This window comes from Oryzias latipes, chromosome 21, assembly GCF_053564925.1.
Source record: "Oryzias latipes strain Hd-rR chromosome 21, Olatipes_Hd-rR_3.1".
NCBI classification, from domain to species: Eukaryota; Metazoa; Chordata; class Actinopteri; order Beloniformes; family Adrianichthyidae; genus Oryzias; species Oryzias latipes.
Genome location: NC_136257.1, coordinates 22,713,745 through 22,735,830, shown reverse-complemented (window position 1 = coordinate 22,735,830; position 22,086 = coordinate 22,713,745). Strand labels below are relative to the sequence as shown.

The window sequence follows — 22,086 nt, the reverse complement described above, 5'->3', positions numbered from 1 at the left end:
AAAATATTTTAGCATCATTTTGCTCAGGTATCTGACACGTTAAAAATCTAAACATAATGGCACAACTTTATTTACTAAAAGAAACAAACCAAGACAACAACAAAAAAAAACGTTATTTGTTGAAATTGTTAGTATTTTTCCTCAAACCAAAGAGGCACATAAGAGGGATAAAGGAGCCACATGCGGCTCCGGACCCTTAGGTTGCAGAACCCTGTTTCATGTTGCACATTGAAACATGTAGGAGAAGTAATGATTTGGGATGTTTTTTTCAAGACATAGAACTTCAGCTTCACTCTGTCAATCATACTATAGATGATAAAAATGAATGATAAAATGTAAGTATAAAAATATAATAAAAACAACATTTGCTCCTATTTCATATAAAAAAACTACTGTCTGTTGTGAATAGGGAAAAGATGTTGTGTACCTGGTTGGGTTCTGTGGCACAGCTGATGGACCAGTGACTTATCCTGCATGGCATCCTGCCACTCACATGATAACAGCTGGACTCTACCCTTCAATCCCTCATTCCCCAGCTACTCTGAGCAGGATTAACAGGATATATAAAATGAATCCAAAATAATAATAATTCCATATTTCATAATTCCTGAAATATACAAAACAGGAGCAGCTTTTCTGAGAAGAGTCCAATCACCTTTTTCTTGCGATTTCCTTTAGGGACTCGTACGCGGAGAAACTGGAACAATTCTTGCAGTGCCAAGGCTAATTTAAGAACAAAGACACTCTGAAAGGCAGCTGTGAAACATTCTTAGAAATGTTCGATTGCCTGCAGAAAACAAGCAGCTTGCTGTTTTCATGTGTGGACACGGTAATTATTACACAGATCAAAATAGTGCAAACAAAACAAGCTCTACAGTCTGAAACGTGGACTTCTGCTTGTGTCCTGGAGGGCACTCCAAAACATTCTCAAGCATGAAGAAAAGCTGAATCTGTTCAACATAAAATATGTTTTTTTGCAATAATATCAAGCTATTAGTGAGGGATGTTGGGCAGATTTAGGCACTTTTCAGACCCTTTGACCTCAATCAAAGCAAGCCAGCTCAGCTTCAAAGAAGCAAAGGTGGCTTGCTGAGGAGCAAAACCAAAACATTTGTGAAAGAAATCATACTTGGGCTGCACAACATACTAACAATGAAGCTGTGGGAAGTGGGCAGGCAGAGAGATGCAGCTTTTCCTACCTGAGAAAACAAAGGGATCAAGAAGAAAACATCCGTGAGGTCACCAACATCCCCAGAGGTAGCTCTGGGAAGAAACTCGGAGAAGAGGATCTCCTGTTCTCCTCCTCTTATGGACAAAATTTGTCTGCTTGCAATGAATTAGCATAGTGCTGGTTAGAGGTTTGCTTATCTGTGCTAGCATACATAAAGCTATTAGTCTCCTGGGATTCCCCTATCCTCAGACTCAAAGTGTATTTTTAAAACTTAAGAAAAAACAAAGAGTTTCAAAATAAAATAATTTTAGGTGAATATTTAAAAACCTTCTTGCCATTTTCACTTTATTCACATTTTTTTTAAATCACCAATTCAAGCTGTAGCTCTTACTTTCTGTATGATTTTATTGAAAGTAAGGTAGGGGGTGAATAAATAGATCATGTTAGTTATTTTTTGACAACAATTAACTACTGGAAGATTGAAAAAACAAATGAATGCGTCCTAAAAGTGGTTGTCATACATAAATGCATTTTTGCCAAAATAAATCAACTGAATAATAATGATCATTTAAAACAGCCAATAAGGTTCAAAGAAATGCTCAAACAGTTGTGATGACCTTCAATAACCACCTAGTTTTTAGAGTATGGTAGTCAAGGTCACTAAGTTTAGCCTTTACATAAAATAATGACTGACTCCCCATTGATGGGGAAGAACTAAATACCACAACATGTTATCATTCACTGGAGGCAGTTTGGTTATGTAAAAGTTCTCTTTGCAGCCTGAACAGGGGTTGCTATTGATCCAGACGGAGTTATATCATCATTGTAGTTGGTTGTTAGGCTTTAGGTTAGCTGTTCCACAGCATTTTAAATACCAACAAAGAGGGGGAAAGAACCTTTGCATTTCAAAAAAGGCAAAAGTGTCATTTTCTTGACACGTTCTTAACATTTTCGTGAGTCGGACTTACTGGCAGGCTTGAATGTGCGACTCTGACAGAACTGGAGGCAAAAATAAAGCACAAACAATTAAAATTGATGACAGCCTAAGCTTAAAGAAGGACAGAGAATGATGTAACACATTAAAGGATTAGTTAATTTTGCGCTGTTTTTTAATGGTGAATTTTAATAATGAAATTGACGAGGTCTTTGTTTGTTTCATCTCTTGGGATGGAGTTGTGCGGGGGGTGGGGTTGGGGGGGGAGGGGTGGATTAAATAATTGGACCCACATGAAACAATGCAAAATGATCAAATGTCAAGGAGGTCAAAATTGATTGAATCTTATTTAGCCCTGTTAAAATGGATGAAAAAAGGACAAACTCGCTCAAATGGAACATCACACCATATCAGGTTGGAGGGTTTCGATCTCTATCACATCACAGTGTCTGGCAGCTTGACATTAAGGTGTAAACACGCTCAATAGCAGCATCTATTGAATTATGTGGAAACTCATAGAGCTGACTGGAAAATAATACTTGCATATATGTCAACATGTCTGTGCTGTTATGGGAAAAAGGTATAGATATTCTGTACATTCGGTAAGGGATCGATTTTCTCCTCTCCTGCTATTGCTGTATTCCTCATACAAAAATGGAAACACACACAAACCAAGAGTCTACTTCATGCCAAAAAAATGTAATTTTTGTCTGTCAATAGCAGACAAATATGTATGTTATGATTAGGGTTCTATTTCTTTTTCCTGTTTTATTTTGAAGGTTCTCACTACCTGTCTTAGTTTTGAGTTTGACTTACCATGTCCATTCTCCCCTGATCGTTTTTACCTGAGTCTCGTAAGTCCTGTTTGTATATATGTCTGGTCACTGCCTTCCTCTGTGCTGTTTCACACTGTCTGCTTCCCTGTTAACCCCGACAGTTGGTTTTATGGTTTCCCTGCTTGGCAGCGTCTTTTGTTTGGAAATAAACCCCTTGCTTTGGAACTGTGTGCCTCCCGTCTCTGCATTTTCTGCATCAACCCCCGTACCTGACATTATAGTTAATATCAGCCTTTGTAATTGTAAATAGGTTTCTTAAACTAAAGTGCTGATATTTTTGCATTATTATCTACGATAACATATACAAAATGTCATTTTTATGTGTCCTGTAACGCTTGTGCTATCCTAGGCACTTTAACATTGGGAGTTGGGTCATCTAGACCCACTAGACAGTGCACTGAACCTTTTTTTTTTCAATGATTTGTGATCCTCACTGGTGTCCATGGATTACATGAAATCTTTTCACCTTTATCCACCTTTGTCATGGTAGGAATAACACGTCAATGCAAGGGTGGGGTCATCTAAGATAGCACAAGGGTTAATATGAATGCATACATTATGCAAACTGCAAGCAACAATTTAAACAACTTTTGAAAGTTAATAACAGAAAAGCAAATGCAGTGTTTTTCTGCAGCCTTATCCCTGACCTGCAAAAGGTCATAAACACATAACAAAAAATATGCTGGGACTTCAAAAGACTTTCCCACATTCACTTCCAAAAATTTACATTGATCTTTGATGGCTGCGTTGGTGTTGTTCACCTTTTTCAATCAGATTGTAATGTTTTGTGGTACAAATTAAAAACTTTGTTGGAAGCTTAGATTTTTTTAAAAGTCATATCAGGGATAGATTTTATTGCATTGCAATCGTGAAGAAGAGTGTTCTCTTTTCTTATTCTACAACCAAGTCCACTGTTTCCTCTAAAAAGAAAAAAGTTTCAATCCTTCCATTGGCATTTTATAAAACATTTAACAATCTGGTTTTAACCCTATTTTCTTCCATGGTATTCTTAAGCCTTTTAGAATACGCAATATCCAAATATATGATATATTTTCTTTGGCACACAAAATAATGAAATTTTTATTAAATTTTAGTTATTTTCTTGAGTTCTTTTCCAACCTGGAAGTAAGACGACTCGATCTCTGAGGCACCGGCTTTCTCTCCGTGTGGGGTGCCGCCCATTTCCTGACATCAATTTAGAAACAGCGTGGTTGTGTCTCGCCCACAAAAGCAAACAACTTTTGCAAAGATGAATGTTGCATATTGTGCATAAAAAAGGAAAGCATTTTTTTTCCTAACACTGCTATCTCCGTAGAGAAAATGGGTGTTTGTGTTAGCCTGGGGGCGGTGCTGGCACTTCTTGGAAGGGGCTGTTCTCACTGGTCTACGTCAGCTCGTGAGAACCTGCTCGTTTTCGTGGGTTGGGAGGGGTTGGTGATGGGAGCTAGGTTTTTAGAGGAATACTCAGATATGTGTGAATGGATCAAAATACTTCTTTGGGGTTTCTTTTCATCACGATTATAATACACCTAAAAGCTCAGGAAATTGATTTTCCATGACATTGGCCCAGATTCCAGATTCAGGCGGAATTTAAGCCAAACAGAATTGCTGAGATTTTCTTGCAACACAAAAACAAGACACAAAAAACTGACATGGAAGGATATGACAGGATACGTGGTAGTTACTTGTATTAAGGGGAAGGTGTGGTTTTGTTTCTCTCTCTCGAATAAAATGGAAGCATAAATAAATAGAATTACAAACAAAAGTCCTGGAATTGACAGATGGACCAAAATAATACTCTGATCAAAGTTGACACAAATGAACAGCTAATCCTTATCACGGGATTTTATTTCTACAATAGGAATAAAACGTTCCTTAGAAAGTTGTTCCCAAATCTACTGCAGATATTTCCATACCTGTTTGACACTTTTTGGTTCCTTTCTTTCACTCGTCTTTCCTGTTTATTCCAAACCAGTTCAATGGGGTTCACTAGAGACTGTGCTGATCACTCCATGTTTACAAGTTTCCCATCTTGTTCTTTTATCATCGAACAGTTCTTGTGTCACATGGATTTTTGTTTTGGGTCATTATCTTCTTGTAGGAAGAGCCTCTAACCAACTTTAAGCATTCCAGAGGGAAATCAATGCAGTGTTAACTGTTTGTTCTTAGGCTGTATAAGCTGGTTCAAACAAAATAGGTCCCATGTCATCACACTCCCTCCTCCATGTTTGATAGTTGATACCACACACCATGGAGCCATCCTCTCACCTTTTTTGACTGCATACACAAATTTAATAAAATGAACCGAAGATTTCACATTTCTAATCACTGGTTCATAACAAACTTTAGTACTTCCTGGCAGTACTTCCTTGTCTTGTTCTAATGTCTCAGCCATAGCTTTCTTGCTGCAAGTTTGGACCCCTGCAGGACAAAGCACCCTTTTACAGCATTTTTAAGATTTTCATTAAACTTTAACATATTGAACTGGAAAAATGAACTTTCTCAGTTTTAAAACCTTTGACCAGTAGTCTATTGTACATAAAATAACAACAGAAAAAGTTGTCCCACTGGCTTCCCATGCTCCCTAACACTGTGGGCTTCCTGTTTGTTTATCAAGCTTCATATTTCAATTCTCCCACAGTGACACTGCAGTCTTATCTATTCACATTTTTACTTTAAAAAGTTGAATTTAGTTGCCAAGGAAGGACAGAGTTAGACCAGTAATAAGGTTAATATTCCAGGATAGTTCGGTCATTGGTACATCGTGGTTTCTTGTTTATTTTCCTTGGTTCCTTCAAATTCCAGAGTATTAGCTATGGAGCCTAACAGTGACTCGCTGGTCGGTCAGAGCCTGAGAAGGAAACTGCAAGGACATTCCTCATTGCACTAAAATGTCAAGCATGATAAAATGTCTTATAAAGGTTTTAACCTTGACCTAATGAATCATCTGTACATTAAAGATATCCTGAGGGACACTTCTGTGTTCAAAAAGTAAAAACTGCTTTTAATCCTAGCAGCAAAATGTCCTGATAGTGTTGAGCAGCAAATTAAATATCTGTGAGTTGTTGGAATTTCTCTCAGAATCTTGAAATGGTTTTAACTAAATGCAATCAATCTCAATATGTGTGTGTTGTGTTTCAAAAAGAAGCAGAAGCAGCTTTGTGTAGAAATTGCTCTGCACCTGTTGCTGCAGTTGTACAAATTTGAATTTTGATTTATGAAAAAAAGCAATCACGGCAAATGGAAATAACATTTGATAACTTCTTTTTCACAAACACTAACTCAAATTACAAGTATTGTGGTTGTTCCTACTGGTAGGAAGCAGGCAAAAGACATAGAGATGAACAGACAATCACTGCTGCAGAAGCAGAAAGTGACAACAGGCAAGCACACTCTGCAACTCATGTCAGCAGCATGGATGGGTTAATTAAAAATAGAAAGACAGGAAGTTTTTGTAAGCAGGGTAATTACTAGTGACCACAGCCATGTGGGGGTTGCAAAGATCTAATGGTTAAAAAATGTGTGCAGCAGGTTAACATCCCTTTACACAACTATTTCCTTTGTCAGAAGGATCTTTTAAGCAGTTTAGAAGAACTGAGCAAACATGAGTAAATAAAGCCAAAATAATTAGGATTAGCAAATAATAATTATAATATTGCAGAAAATCTTTTCACAACAGGCAGCAAAAAATCCCACATTTTGATGAATTAGAAAGTATGAATGCAATAACAACCACAATCATAGCCATAACATGTTTCTGAAAGATAATTCTGCTCCAATCTTTGTGCAAAAACTGGCAATGAAATGTTAAATTTGTTTACTGACTTAAAAGTAAGTAGCAAATTAATTAATATCCTTGGTAATAACAATGTAGTAGGAATAATCAAGACTCATTTAGGGCTTAATGTCTTATTTAACAGATGCTGTGAAGTCTGTTACTGATTTTTTAAAGAGGAAAGTCTGACACTTTCCTTTATGAATGTTAGATATGTAGGTCGAGAAAGAAGTCACATGATCTGTGGTTTCAGTTGAAGTGATGTACAAATATGCATCAAAACAATGTCAAGGGATCTGACCATTCTTTAAACGACACCTAACTGTGGTTCTGGTAAAGAAAAAAGCCCAAATGTAGACGGCAGGCAGAACAATGATATTGCGCAAGCTTTAATGTCTCACTTCGATCATCTTTTCGTCCATTGCACAAGTGTTCCCAGTGGTCTTTTAATTAAAATTATGCTATTTTTAGCCAAATTTTAAAAAATCTGTGTTGTTTTCTAAGACATCGTTTCTGCAGAGCGACAGGAATTTGTTAAAAATTTGCCTCTGAGTTGTGGGCGAGACTGTTAGGTGCTGTTAAAAGCCTGTCTGCATGTCCCATCATCCCTTTGTTTACACGTTCACACTCACAGCCCCTTACTTCCCCAACCTAACATTATCAGTGCAATAAAAATGGCGAGCAATATTGAAGCCACCCATCCATATAGCTTTGAGTCAGATGGCAGGTCAGATGAGGAAAACAAAGACTTACATGGATCTATTTGTCTGCAAGCGGATGCATTAGAATGCAGCGGAGCAGGGAGCTTGTGCCCCACCAACTGTAGCTTCTACTGTGCGTCACAGCTGCAAGGTTTTTCTAACAGCATTTTTGTCTGCTTCTGATTCACATCAATTTGAATAAAGAAATACTCAGAAATACAGTTTTAAGCTGAATTTCTTGATTTATATATACCCTGTTAAAAACATCAAAAATATGATTATCATTGGAGTGGGTCTTTTAAAAGCCTATAAAAATAAAATAAAACTCATGAATCTATTCAAACTCAACAAAACATTTCAGTAAAATTAATCTGAAATGTGCAAATGTTTCAAACTGATTAACAAGTTTGTGAGTTTGACTTAAAGTTTTACCAGATAAATCTAAATTAAAATGTTAAAAAGCAATTCTTAAACTTTTAAATATGTTTTTTTATTAAACTGTATAAGTCAGTATGCAGAATGACACAACTGTAGTGATGAACATTTTTTTATATTCTTAGAATATTCTTCCATTTTAAAATATCGTATTAACAAATGTTTCAATGTGTTTCTGTTCTTTAGAGCATCATACTTTAATTATGACTTGAAACTCTGCATTGCACAAAAAAATTGAGCCTTGTTAGTCCTGGGCAGGGCAAAATAGTATGTAATGGTGTCAGGGCCAATCTGCACCCCTCAAAAGTGATCTTTTCAGAGCTCCTGCTGCAGGTTTGACATCACCTTGTTCCACATGGCCTGAGCTGAATTTGGGGGGAGCTGGGAGTGTGTGGGGGCGGGGGTATGTGAGAATCCACCTGCTTCCACCAGAGACAACAAAGGAGGTTCATGCTGGGGGGTGGTCGCACTGAAGGGAGGCTTCGATCTAATTACAGACCCTGGGGAGATGACTTCACTGAAGGTGACGCCCAGCCTTGTGCTGAGTGTCTCCCTGTTTCTAGGCATTAGAAAAATGACCAGTTATTCATAAGCGGGGCTGATTTGCAGTTGAAAAGTATGTAGCAGTTAAAATATGGACTACATTAATAGAGTCCAAAGCTTTTTTTAAGCAGTGTGCTCTTTAGTGTATGTAATGTAATCTCTTCAGATGATGTCTGTAAAGACAAATGTGCTGGCCCTCTCATCTTTGTGCCATTACATAGCTCGTTTTCAACTTCCACTCTGGCTGCAGAGCTTCAGTAAGTGGTGCTGCCCTCAGTGCATTAAACTTGAGAACTTTTTGTGGCTTAAAGATCCATTTCCCATAAGGCTCGGGAGGTTCAAAGATGGGACATTGACAAGCTCTCCTCAGGCACCATAATGCTCATAACCAAATTACAAGCCAGCGTGTGCGTTTGCTCTTCTCATTCCCAGAACAATTAACTGCAGTTGACAGCAGCCTAATGATTCGAGTTTGTTCTATCTGCACTTGTGATCACATTGTGAGTCCACACATTAAATTGTTCAAAGATAGACTACTGAGTGAAGAGGAAGGAAATGAGTTGACTATTTTCTGCTCACAGGATGAAACTGACAGAAAGGGTAAAAACCAAAGAGTTCCAGCATTTAATTCCATGAATAAAGTAATGTAGTGAAGTTTAAATTATTTTTAGCAGATTTCTAGTGTTTGTTGCCTTGCGTTTCTGTGTCAAACAATGGTTACTGTTTTCAGCATCTGCCAATTAACCCTACGCATGATTTCTTGTTCAGTGCAAACATCGACAGCAATTCTGGAAGCATAAATATGAACCTGTAAATTAAAAGACTTGAACAATTGCTAAAACTTTGACTTTAGTTAGAAATGAACTTCAAAACTGCAGAATTGGACTGTCATAACCCCAGTTTAATAGGATAAATTAGTTATTTTGGTCCAAAACAGAAAAGTTTAAAAGTTGAAGAAATATTAAAAAACTGTATAATAGGAATTTGATGTTAAAATTGCTAACTTTTTTCCAACTGTTATTTTGAAGCCCCCAAAAAGACTTTAGTCAGAGTTAAGAGGACGTGAAGGCGCCATCTAGTGTTCATGAAAAGATGCTTAGACAGACTAGCAGAGGCACAGTGCAAAAGCAGAATAAAGCACCTTGTTCCTGAACTGGTAGCTTTGTTATCTTCCTATGCTAAGCTCAATGGGAATTGTTCCCACCTCACATTCTAACCTTATACACAGCATTACAGTGGGATGTGGTGGCTGCCTCCTCTCCCATCTGTACATCTCTACAAATGACAGACAGCGTGCCAAGATGAAAAGCTTACCAGTCAGCAATACATTAATTATGATGGAGTAAAAAGCCTAATTTTTTAGCGTATGCTGAAAATATATTTATTTCATGTTTTCTAAATGTGGAATGGCCCTGAACGTATATCCATGCAGTATTTTCATTGAAACTGGAAAAAAAAGATCAGAACTCAGTTAGAGCATGAGAGTCTGGTCCAGGGGTCAGCAACCTTTTAAAATAAAAGAGCAATCTGGTCCAGTTTCAAACTGACCAAACCCAGTGAGAACTGTAATGCCCCCCGTCAACAGTAAAAAAAAACCAACATATTTATCCGTTTGTGGCCATTGATCCAATTATTTATAAAATGTAGCTTTTAAATATTTGCAGATTTTTTTTTAAACTGATTTAATATTTTTCCATGTACAACTATTTGAATTTCTTTTCCTTTCGATAATAACATACATGTTTCTTTCAAAATAAAAACATGACAATATTGATGTATAATCCAATTTTTTTTTCTAAGTAAATGGAATTAAATGCTAAAGAATTTTGCCTCTGAACAGCAACTGGACACTGTTGTACAGCAGAAATTAGCCTTATTATTATTATATCATATTACACCTTATTCAAATACTAAAACCACCACAAAAATTGATGATGATATCCTGATGATATTTTATTTAGGACATGTACTTTAAAAGGAAAAATTGGACACGATTAAGAAAAAAAAAACATATAAAAAGGAGTGAAAAATTGTTAAAACCTTTCCTGTTTATCACAGTATATTTATGTGTACAGATGTAGATAGGTGCACTTGTAGATGTATAAATCTTTCGAGTTTTTTTTAGCCAAATTAAGTTACAAAACATGTAGATGTCTATTGAGTACGTTAGAAATCATTTTCATACACAAAGGGTCACCTTAAAGGTGGGGAAACAAGCCGTCCAAATAAAAAGTAAAACAGAATTTCCACAACAACCATCATTTTGTTATCGGATGTTTTCAATAAAACATTATTAAAATGTGTTTTAATAAACTAAAACACATTAACCAAAACTACAAGCCCACAATTTATCCAAATTGGTTTAATTTTTCTTCAAAGCCGTAGAGCCACTTGAGGCTCCAGAGCCCTTGGGTGCAGTGCAGCCGACTCCTGGCTTGGGGAGACTGCTCCAAAAAACGGGAGTTGATGGAACGGGCTTTAGGACCAAGCTGACTGATTCTAGTCACATGACGTGCGCTTCAGTAGTTTTGCTTTCTCCGTAAATTATCAAGCAGGAGTAAAAACATAAAGACTCACGTTGACAGACTGATAAATTGAATGACGTTACTTTTCTGTCAGTAATCGGGGTAGCAGATATGACTGCTGCTCTTTTACTTCTCATTGCAGTGAACCTCGCTTGTGGAAATATGGTAAGAAAGTATTTTTATGATGATCATCATGTTTTGTTTTTTTTACTTTGTTTAAGATAATAGTTTTACTTAAAAATACATGTTTCACAATATAGTTATAAGAATTTGCTCTGAAAGTTTCACTTTAATTTCCCCTCTTTTTTTGCAGGTCTCTGCAAAAAACACTTTTTCCATTGACTATAAGAATAACTGTTTCCTGAAAGACGGGAAGCCCTTTCAGTACATATCAGGTAGTATCCACTACTCCAGAATTCCACAGTACTACTGGAAAGACCGCCTTATGAAGATGTACATGTCTGGGCTCAATGCTGTTCAAGTGTAAGCTGGACACTAATGTAGACTAAATCCTTGTTTATGGGGGTTTCTAATCACATCGGCTCTGGCTTTACACACACACAGATATGTCCCCTGGAACTTCCATGAAGCGGTTCAGGGGGTCCAGAACTTTACAGGAGACCAGGATCTGGAGTATTTTTTACATTTGGCAAACCAGACAGGCCTTTTGGTTATAATGCGGCCTGGGCCGTACATCTGTGCTGAGTGGGAGATGGTAAAAAACCTGACTTCATTTGTAAATTGCATAATTTTTTTTTTTTTTACTGTGTGCTGTTTCATGTGGTGATCTTTAGTAAAATAAGTTGACCATCAACACGTTTCTAAATGCTTTATGGTTGATCACTTAACGCAACATTGATTGCAACTTGGCTTTTCATGGGAAACTTTTTATTAAAAATATATTTAAAGTTAAAAATGAGTTTTTCAAAATCTCACTGACAGAAATACATTTTCAGACTAAGTGCATTCATTGGTGAATTTGAGATGCTCCTACATTTTTTTTGTCCTCGATCTGTTCCTGTGCCTTTGTGTTCTTTTAGAGTTAGCAGTAAACCTTCTGAGTCTCTTAACCAAATTAAGTTACATTCACTAACCAAACAGCGTGCAACAGAAAATGTACATCAGCAGGATCTTGTTCAAGTGGCTTTATTACGTTAAAAGCCTCTATAAGCAGTTTACAAGCAGTTTACTTCAGTTTTTTTATGTTTTGTACTTTTGCTTAGATTTTGCAGTATTTTGTGTATGTTTGAAACCAGTTTTCTTGATCTATTTTAATTTTTTTTACTAAAATACCGCTGCAAATTACCAAACTTTGAAAGCTTGGAGTTTTAGAGCTGTCAGCATGTCACTTTAAATAATGTTTTTCATCCTCCAAGCAATACAACTTTAACAAAAATACTCAAAAAACTGGAAGTGAACTTGTCAGCTGTTTTCAAAGCTCATTTAGTCTCAAACGGATTATTCTAATCAAAACTGTAGAATCAATAAAACTGTATTTCTGTTACTCAGTGTTCCTCAAAAAGGATTGTGTACCAAGAAAAAGAAAGCGCGTCTTTGTCTGAAGTTTCACACTAGTTTGTGTTGCTCCTGACAACTTTGGTCTGCAGAAATCTGAAGTTTGCATCTGTGATTGTGAATGGGTGCTGCTTTAGGATGTGATTCCCTGTCAAAGTCTTCATAATTTTGATCAGTTTTCCACATCTGGCCCTTTTATCAATCTACCTCTGAAGTATATTAACACTGTATTCAATGCAAAGATTTGCTCAAGATGCATGGCAATTTGTGTAAAAGTCTTCACCTGTAGCACATATTCTTAGTTTGAATTATTTTGGTGATATTTCTTGCTGTAGGGTGGATTACCGGCATGGTTACTTCAGAAACCAAGCATCAGACTTCGAACAGCAGACACAGGTACAAATGAATCTGTGTGGAAATCAATTGATTTTTTTATCCCTACTATTCATTTGTTTTCCTCTGAACTAGATTACATGCAGGCAGTGAGCACCTGGCTTGCTGTACTCCTTCCAAAAATGAGACCTTGGCTTTATATCAATGGGGGTAACATCATTACAGTCCAGGTGGAGAGCCGAGTCACCGTCTAATATCAATCAGACACTACTAAACATTACTATATTTTGTTTTAACAAACCATCTGGACTGCAGGTTGAGAACGAATATGGAAGTTACTATGCTTGTGACTACAACTACATGCGTCACCTGCGGACTTTGTTCCGCTCCTTCCTGGGTGAGGATGTAGTGCTGTTCACCACTGATGGAAACACAGACAAGGAAATGATTTGTGGGACTCTGGAGGGACTATATGCCACCATCGATTTTGGCACAGGTTTGTGTTGTGAGACACTGCTGAGCAAAAAACAAATGGTTTATTTACTACTATAATACTGTTTATTTGTTTCTTCTTAGACACGAGTGTGGCAGAAGCCTTCAAACGGCAGCGACAGTTTGAGCCTCACGGACCTTTGGTTTGTTTTTCTGGAACCTTTTTGACTTGAAACCCAAGGTTTTTCCCTTTTATGTACATTATTGGAACACATTTTCATCTTTTCTGCAGATTAACTCAGAGTTTTACACGGGCTGGTTGGATCACTGGGGAGATCAGCATGCCATGGTTGATGCTCGGAAGGTCAGCAGGGTTCTTGGAGAAATGCTAACCATGGGGGCCAACGTCAACATGTATGTCTCCATAAAAGAATTTTCTCTTTGTGCAGATTTGGTAAATATTTCAGAGGGAAAAAAAAGAGAATTACCTGCTTTAAAATGACCTGCTGTTTATGAATGTAGCCAAATTGGTGGCAAAATTATCTTGAATTCAGTTACATGAGCATGAAAATTAAATAATTAGGAGTAATCCAAAGTCTACTTTAACAGGAAAGCCTTTTTACATGCATTTAAAAATTGATAATATGGAAAAACATGATTTGCATGTTTTAGCTCATTTTGAAATGTATTTTAGTGAAAGTAAAACTCACTACTGTTTTGAAAGCATCTGGTTTCTTTTAGGTACCAAAAGCTGTGCCTAGTGTCAGCTGTTCTAACGTGGATGCAAATACGTCTTCAAAATATAGATTCATTTTAGTCAGTTGTTCAATTCAATTTTATTTAAATAGTCCAATATTACAAAAATAGTCATCTCAATGGGCTTCATACCGGTAATCGTATAAGAACATGAAATCAGTCATAAAATATTATTGGTAATTGCTAAACTAAACTAAACAGACTAAGCTAAACTGGACATCCCTGTTCCATTTCTGAAAGACCCACTACGATGAAAATAGTATTTTTGTTGTTTTTGACATGTATAAAGAAAATTTAGCTTAAAATTGCTTTACTTTTTTTTTTTAAATCGTTGTGAATCAGAACCAGATGGAAAAAAAAGCCCTTTGAAAACATTTCTAGTTGCTATGTACAAACTAAAATCAGCGGGCCACAAGCTCCCTGCTCCGCTCCATTCTGATGCATCCTTTTGCAGGCGACTTAATCCATGTTTTCCTCGTCTGAGCTACCGTCTGGCTCAGAACTTTATGGATAAATAGCTCTGATGTTGCTTGCCATTTCTGTTGCACCGGTAATGTTAGGCTTGGGGAGTGAGGGGCGGTAAGGTAGAGGGAGAAAGTGCTCTCAGCAACTGGGAGGGGAAAGGGGGACGGGGTTGCTCCGCGCCAGTGGTCCCGCAAACAACTCTGAGATTAATTTCCATAAAACTGCTATCACCCTGCAGTAACTATGTCCTAGAAAAAGACAGTTTTTTTGTATTTTAGCTTAAAATGGCAGAATCATAATTAAAATACCACTGGGAACGCTTTGACAATAGATCAAAAGATGATCAGTGTGGGACTTAAATAAAATTTGAAAAGAAAAATATTTCCTTCTGCTGTTATAATTAAGACTTCTGTCAATGTGTTTGTCTCAGGTACATGTTTGAAGGAGGAACTAACTTTGGTTACTGGAATGGTAAGATAATTTCATTTTTGAATGGTCATTTTATGTATTAGCATGATTTAAATACATTGTAAAGTTCAGCAGTGCAGCAGACTGTCAGTTCTCTGCCACTCTTGTACAAGGTGCCGATCATGACTCCAGGTTTCGCTCAGTCGTCACAAGTTATGATTACGACGCCCCGCTGACTGAAGCAGGAGACCCCACAGAGAAGCTGTTGGCCATCAGAGATGTTGTTGCGCAGGTACTGCGGCTCCGATGGCTTCTTGCTGACACTGATGTCCTGATTAGGATATAAATCATTTATTAACACCTCCCCTTAGTTTAGAGAGGTTCCATCTGGGCCCATACCACCAGCAACCCCCAAATTTGCTTATGGATTTGTCACCCTAAAAAAGGTATTTCCAGGGCTTTTACTCATAACATTCATGTTCTCCAATGTTTATAACAGAGGTGCATGTTTACAGGTTGGAAATGTCAGCAGTTTGTTGGACTTGATCTCCCCTCTGGGGCCCGTTAAGTCCCATTATCCGCTGACATTTGAAGAGATGAAACAGGTAGGCTGTCTGTCTGAGGACAACAGAAAAACATGGCAGGGAGAGAAAACCTCCTGAAATCGGGAGAATTTCTAGACTGTTGTGTTTGCAGCCTGTTTTTTTCTATTGTGTTCAGTACTATGGATACATGCTGTATCGGACCGCACTACCCAGGGACCTCAATGAGCCCACGCCACTTATATCTCCACTGAATGGGGTTCATGACCGTGCCTATGTGTCTGTCAATGGGGTAAGGGCGCTCCCTGGTAACCTTTTGTTTTCTGGTTGGTCGGATTTGCTAAAAAGGACTGAAATCATCACATCCATGTCACGCAAGTCATTGTTTTGCTTAATGTTCTTGTCCATCAACAATTAGTGACATTGAATCTTCATAAATAGACTTTTCAGGGCCTTTTGGAGAGAGATACAACATTGGTGATGAACATCACTGGAAAGCAGGGAGACACATTGGACGTCCTTGTTGAAAACATGGGAAGGGTCAACTTTGGCAGCAAGATCAATGACCACAAGGCAAGGCAACAAAAACTGTTAGAAATGTGGCGCAGCTGCATATGTTCATTGATTTATAGAAAGCTTGAGTTAACAAATTAAAATAAAAAAAGGGTGAACAATGTGTTTTTAGGGCCTCCTGAGTGACTTGATCTTGGGAAAAGACATTCTGACAGACTGGCAGATCTACCCTTTGGACATCGATGGAGCCATTGTTAGAGGATGGCCTCATTCAGTCTATCAGAAGACGCCCCCCTCCACTCACACAAAAACTGCTGCTGGACCAGCCTTCTATTATGGGACCTTACCACCAAATGGCCTGGCTTGGGACTCCTTTCTCAAGCTGAAAGAATGGACGAAGGTATTTCAGATGGACTTCTTAAGATTCACAAACACAAGTGTTTCCAAGAAAGTACGCACAAATAAAAACTAGTTTTCCAATTGTACTTTTCTTTTTTATTTGCCTAGGGTCAGGTCTGGATTAATGGTGTGAATTTAGGACGGTACTGGCCAGCTAGGGGCCCCCAGCGGACCCTGTATGTTCCAGGGCCACTGCTCAGGAACAGCCTGCCCAACAATATCACGGTGCTGGAGCTGGAGGGAGCCCCAGCACACCTGCAAGTTCTCTTTATGGACCGGCCTCAGCTCAGCACCACTGCTGGAAAGTCTTGACAAAAGTTATGGGCTTCTGCATCAAAGCACTTGTCTATAGTAACATGGATGAGGTTTGTCCAGAGCAAAGTGTATTGGGGGGAAATATGAGAAGCACAAGATCTGGCAGAAGACATGGCAAAAACTGGGATTACAAGAATGCCAAAGCTGGAAACTAAAGGACGCCGCACAGGAACCCCTCCCATCTAAACTTCTGCAGGATGATTCATCAGAGAGCACTCCAGAACATAATCAGAATCGTGTTTTTTCAGCTACATTTTAGCCCCCTTTTTAATCATTTTATCTCACAGCATCATATTTTGGTAAACTTTAAATCAAAGCAAAGTTGTACTCTTTTTGATAAACAACAGCAGTTCACAAGCTGAGATTTGGTCAAATGTCGATTTTTATTGCTGACTCAGCATGTGAAAATACATTTGAATCTTTTTTTTTCCTAAACGTAAGAGCACTTTAATTGTGCCCTCAACAATTTTAAACTGTCTTTAGATGATTTACACATTTATTTAATTAAATGTTCATTAATTTTACTATCCAGTAATTTTCCAAGTTACTTTTTGCAACAAAATTATATTAATTTCTCTCTTTTTTTTTTTTTTTTTAAAACAGTTAAAGTTTTAAGTAATACAAGTCTGAGCTTGATGGACTTATTGAAACCTTTTCGTGAGAAAAGCGTCTGAGGATAGGTGCCAAGTCTAGGCTGAAGGAACGTTTGCTTTTCGATGAGCTTGCAGACATCGCGGACTGCAGAATGCAAACTCCAAGTAGTGAAATGGGATCTTTTCAAGCAAGGATTCTCCACACGACCAGCACCTCCTGTTTTGGGGGGAAAAATACGACCAAAATAAAGAAGATAAACTGAACCATACTCTCCCCCACGATGCATCATGGTTATTATGAAGGAAACAGACTCTTTATGAACTCACTTGACGTTAGAGATGCTTCCTCCTGCTGCAGCTGCTTGCTCTGCTAACCTCCTCTCTGCTGCCAGAGCTCTCTAGTAATGAAAGCAAAGGATTTACATTACCAATAATAATTTTTACTAAAGTCAATCAAATACAAGTTTCACTCACCTTTTCACGATCTGTCAGGGATGCAAATTTCCTCCTTTCTTCCTCCTCCTGCTCCTGCTTTTTCTTCACCTCCTTCTGTTCTTTTTCTCGCTGTTTCTTCTGAGCTTTTTGAGCCTTTTTCTTCTCTGCCTTTTTGGATTCGGTCTCAGCTGTCAATGGGCCCGGGACCTTCAGTTGCAAAGAGGTAAACCGTCACTTCGAGGAGTGCAGTCCACTTCAAAAGCAGGAGAAGGCTTACCTGGGCCTTTCTGTAGTCATACTTGTCTGGATTCTCACCCATGTATTTACGAAAGAAGTTTCTGGTGTCTTTGTCAGGGGACACAATGTAGGGGGTCTGGCCTTTGTTATCCCTGTAACAAGATCAATGTTTAAGAAAAAAATCTGCATTTCACAAATAAATGGTAGTGCCTGCATACAGATCCTTATACCTGCAGGCTGGGTCTGCTCCTGAATCTAAAAGCAACCTCACTGCTTCCTTTTGTGCAGCTGCTGCAGCAACGTGGAGCAGCGTGAACCCAGATGAGTCCACAGGTTTATTCAGAAGAGTCAAGGGACTTGGGATAGTAGAGGATTTACTCTTCAACTCCTCAAAGCTTTCTGTTCTATCCTCTGGTGATTGGAGAAGTCTGCCAAGAGCAGCCACATCTCCAACTTTGCAGGCAGTGAAAAGTGCATCTTTCAGTCCATATTCCAATGGTTCAGCAACATCTGGAATGAAATCAAAGCTGATCATCTGTTCTTAAATGGTTCTCAAAGCTTTGACATCCTAAAAATATCACAGAATATCCAATAAAAATGCAGCCCTGCTCACTTAGGATTTATTATTGAGCTTTAAAGGAGTCATTTTTGTATTTCAGTCACAACAAATGAAAAAAAAACTCGTAATTCCAACTGAATTTCTCCAGGTATTTACAAAATTTGCCACTTTAGTTCATTTTAAAAATGAACGAGAAAGACTCCTCACTTTAAAACAAAACGTGACAAATATGGTGGGAGGAGACATGGCCCATGTCTGTACTCACCATCCAGTTGTGGTTCCTTCTTTCCTTCTTTTAAAGTCTCCGTCCCTTGAGGGCTCTCTTCTGCTTGAGTAGCCTCTGATACCCTCTCCAGATAATCTGCTTCTATATTGCACATTTCCATTTTAACAGGAGCATTTCTTAAGTCTTTTCAGTTACCCAACCAATATATAGTTTTACCCAAGTTCTACCTTTATTTGGGTTTTTTGTTTCCTCCTTCAGTCTTTTCTTCGTTCTCCTTTTGTTCCTGGAGGGAAAAATTTCAGACTCCCTCAGGTCCAAGGTTCCTAAAGTGAGCTTCACTGTTTCTAAATGGATCTCTGCTTCCTCTTCTTCATCTGAGACATTGGTCTCTTCTTCTTCTGGAGTCAAAAATAGAGTTCTTGTTTAGTCTGATTTAATATCAAGCATTGTAAATAGTGTTTGAAAACGTACCTTTCTTTTGATCGGAGCTTTCCTCCACAGTGGACTTGACTGTGCTTTTCCATGTTTTCTTTGATGGACTGAGGACTACAGTTATGTCTGTGTCCAGTCCTGCAGGAAAACAATAGTTTTAATTGCATAAGAAGAAATAAAAAGTATATCCTTTCAGTGGGCTTTTCGACTTACCATAAACCTGAACGGTAGAGAGCAGCTCATGCACTTTCTGCACCTCTCGAAATGTGGCTCTTCTGGTGGCAAAGGGGATAGTGCGGATCCGGGGATCTTTTTTGTCGAGGGGTGCAGCTCGGCCACCAAAAAGAATGGACCTGTTGTAACTCGGGACTCGCACAAATATCACTGAAGCCTTGTTTATGTGTTCAGCCCATGTCAGCATAAGATCTTGGATGTCCTGAAATGATTCACAAGAGTGACAAAAGAAACAGGAGTTTTATTTTTCTTGAAGAAAAATGTGTTTTTTCTGTTCTCAAATGTAACTTTGCATTATTAACTGGGGGTTTAGATAAACTGACAGAGAAAAACAGACGTAAAAACATAATTAGCATTCAACAAAAGTGGGAGAAACCTTCACAAGTGCTGCTTCGTTGTACCGCCTCAGAGCAGCTCCAGCAGACTTTGGGGTATGACTGCGGTTCTGAGAATCACGCAGGCCCTGAGCTGTTCCTCTCTTTGCTCGCACTGTATATCTGTGGAAAGTCTTGTGCTGCAGGACTTTTGGTCTGAAACACAAGCCCTGTGTTTACTTACACGTCATTTAGCTTGTAATACCATACAAGAAATGGAAAAATGCTTTTAAATGTACCCTTCAAACACTGCACCAGCAAAGTGGCCTCCTCCTGTCATTAGGATGACCCACACAGTCCCTTTATTTATCGCTCTCAGAGAGGACACTGCATCGTTCTCGTCATCAATCAGGAATATGAAAATATGAAAGAGCTTGTTAAAATACAGGTAAAAAATCTTCTGTGAAGCTGTTTCTGCTAGGACTTACCTTTCCCTGCAGCACACAGCGGTACACTAACAGATATTCTCCTGTAGAGTTCTGCAAAACAACTTTGCTAGAGAGCCTGCCGGTGATCGAATGCAACGAAATAGAGCTCCCACAGTCTGTGCCAGTGAAGTCGGTGATCACCCCACCCTTAGTGTCCGAGCCCTCGTCCTCTGAATCAGACTCTGAGCCTGAGATGCTCGACAAGTCTCCTGAAATATCAGTGCATTTTCTTTAGTAAAAAATGTGTGCATAAGTGTACAGGTGCATGTGTGAATCCCTGACCAGATCCAGTCTTCTTTTCAAACTCTTCTACGTTGAGAGGATGCAATCCGACTATTTTTTGTCTCAAGTTGAATCGATGCCAGTCGAGTTTGTAGTGCTCCCTCTGCAACATCACATAACAACATTAAGCTTTCAGTATAACAGAGGACAGTGCTGTGACGCTGTACTCACCTGTTCCTCTTTAGTGTTAAAGGGACACTTGCAGGCTGAGCAGAGCATCTTGTCTGAAACTTCACGAGGCAGATTGTTTTCTGTCCTTCTGTCGTCCTCTCTACTGTTGTCTTGCAGACCTGTGAACCACAAAAAGCTGTCCCTCAAACGAACAAAAACAAGTTTTTTAGGCACAACAGTTATCATACATACAATCTGGAGCGGCTGTTGGGTTCCCATCCTCCTTAAGAAGAACGGAGTTCACCTCCTTTAGCTCAAAAGCCTCTTCGTTTGAAAATAAATCAAATATGGAGCGGGAGTGGGAGGCAGTGGTCATTGCTACGTGTTCCAAGCCTGGCAAAACGAAAAAAAAAAAAAAGAAATCAATTATAAGCCATGTTTACACTTTTTCTTTAAGTACGGATAAAAATAGCAATATTTAGCTACTGCCGCTTGTCTAAAATATTCATGTGGAATGTTTGCAGGCAGAACACTCAACACATCATACGTTATGCTCCAAAAAATATTGGACTTACGACACGTGCGCTATAAACATTTGGTTTATACCTACGACTGACTTAAACAACACAGCGTCATGTTTTCTATTTCACTGATCTATAATGACATGATGAGAATTTATTAAATCAAGCATTCAGCGACTTTAAATGCAAAACTTTTTACCATAAAAAGACAAGCTGAAGCAAGCATAAATATTTCACTTCCTATAGCGAACTACGGATACCCAGGAGCACCAAAAAGGATTCATACAATCGCTTTTTTGTGTACAATGCTTTATCAAATTGTGGACCCTGCGTGTAAAATATGACTGAAAATATCCGCATAGGTAAAAAATAAATAAATAAGTAAATAAATAAATAAATAAATAAATAAATAAATAAATAAAATAAAACACACACTCAACGAACGTATAACTGCAGAAACATTTTCGGATAGCCGTTATAATGAAATTCATCTCCTTCCCTTCCGTTTTGTCCGTTGGGGTCACGGGGCTGCCGGAGCCTATCCCGGCCACTTACGGGCGAAGGCAGGGGACACCCTGGACGGTTCGTCAATCTGTCGCAGGGCCACAAATCACACACACTCACGGACAATTTAGAGTTGCCATTTGACCTATGGAGCATTTTTTGGACGGTGGGAGGAAGCCGGAGACCCCCGAGAGAACCCACGCATGCATGGAGAGAACATGCAAACTCCACACAGAGGTCCCCCATTGATGTTCTGTTTTCAGGTCCCCCAGCCGGGACTTGAACCGGGGGCCTTCTTGTTGTGAGGCAAGAGCACTAACCACTGCAGAAATGGTTATTTCCATCAGGATAGGAAATGTGTTTTTCTAATAGAATTAATAACATAACCCAAGTTTTTAAACATGCACTGAAATTTCACATAGATTTATAGTTGTCTTTTGTTTTAAGCATTTTAAAGATGGCACTTTTCCATTGTTTAGATGGAACATATACATTTTTGTGATTTACTGATGTCTTTTAATCAAGTTACTTCTTGGCACAATCATTAGTTTT

The 22,086-nt window shown here is 38.5% G+C and overlaps 2 protein-coding genes across 5 annotated transcripts; one reads left to right on the top strand and one right to left on the bottom strand.

The window, feature by feature from the left end:
• Window positions 1–10,893: 10,893 nt before the first annotated feature.
• On the top strand, window positions 10,894–17,455 carry glb1l (galactosidase, beta 1-like). The gene is made up of 16 exons (XM_004081882.5): window positions 10,894–11,085; window positions 11,234–11,403; window positions 11,485–11,635; window positions 12,771–12,831; window positions 12,904–12,998; window positions 13,084–13,264; window positions 13,345–13,403; window positions 13,493–13,614; window positions 14,852–14,892; window positions 15,003–15,121; window positions 15,201–15,275; window positions 15,345–15,434; window positions 15,550–15,663; window positions 15,813–15,944; window positions 16,057–16,284; window positions 16,392–17,455. The coding sequence occupies exons 1-16, from the start codon at window positions 11,032–11,034 to the stop codon at window positions 16,593–16,595; spliced, it is 1,896 nt and encodes a 631-aa protein (XP_004081930.1). The 5' UTR covers window positions 10,894–11,031; the 3' UTR covers window positions 16,596–17,455.
• On the bottom strand, window positions 16,963–21,369 carry ankzf1 (ankyrin repeat and zinc finger peptidyl tRNA hydrolase 1). 4 transcript variants are annotated; one of them, XM_023950788.2, is made up of 16 exons: window positions 21,230–21,369; window positions 20,762–20,902; window positions 20,570–20,688; window positions 20,399–20,501; window positions 20,117–20,325; window positions 19,928–20,025; window positions 19,691–19,844; window positions 19,294–19,516; window positions 19,120–19,218; window positions 18,876–19,046; window positions 18,688–18,789; window positions 18,094–18,373; window positions 17,904–18,015; window positions 17,666–17,833; window positions 17,519–17,589; window positions 16,963–17,408 (listed from the first exon to the last, which is right to left on the bottom strand). In XM_023950788.2, exons 2-16 carry the CDS (start codon window positions 20,883–20,885, stop codon window positions 17,288–17,290), a joined length of 2,154 nt encoding a protein of 717 aa, XP_023806556.1. In that variant the 5' UTR covers window positions 20,886–20,902; window positions 21,230–21,369; the 3' UTR covers window positions 16,963–17,287. The 4 variants fall into 4 exon arrangements, with proteins under 4 accessions (XP_023806556.1, XP_078796087.1, XP_078796085.1 ...); XM_078939961.1 differs by having other exon boundaries at window positions 18,876–19,043; XM_078939959.1 differs by having other exon boundaries at window positions 19,928–20,038; window positions 20,118–20,325.
• Window positions 21,370–22,086: the final 717 nt, after the last annotated feature.

Coding starts and splice junctions, on each gene's coding strand:
- glb1l (XM_004081882.5), top strand. CDS start 11,032: ATGACTGCTGCTCTTTTACTTCTCATTGCAGTGAACCTCGCTTGTGGA. Junction 12,832..12,903: donor ACTTCGAACAGCAGACACAG/GTACAAATGAAT, acceptor CCTCTGAACTAG/ATTACATGCAGGCAGTGAGC. Junction 13,615..14,851: donor ATGGGGGCCAACGTCAACAT/GTATGTCTCCAT, acceptor TGTTTGTCTCAG/GTACATGTTTGAAGGAGGAA.
- ankzf1 (XM_078939959.1), bottom strand. CDS start 20,885: ATGACCACTGCCTCCCACTCCCGCTCCATATTTGATTTATTTTCAAAC. Junction 19,845..19,927: donor GCTGGTGCAGTGTTTGAAGG/GTACATTTAAAA, acceptor CTTGTGTTTCAG/ACCAAAAGTCCTGCAGCACA. Junction 17,409..17,518: donor GGAAGCATCTCTAACGTCAA/GTGAGTTCATAA, acceptor CCCCCAAAACAG/GAGGTGCTGGTCGTGTGGAG.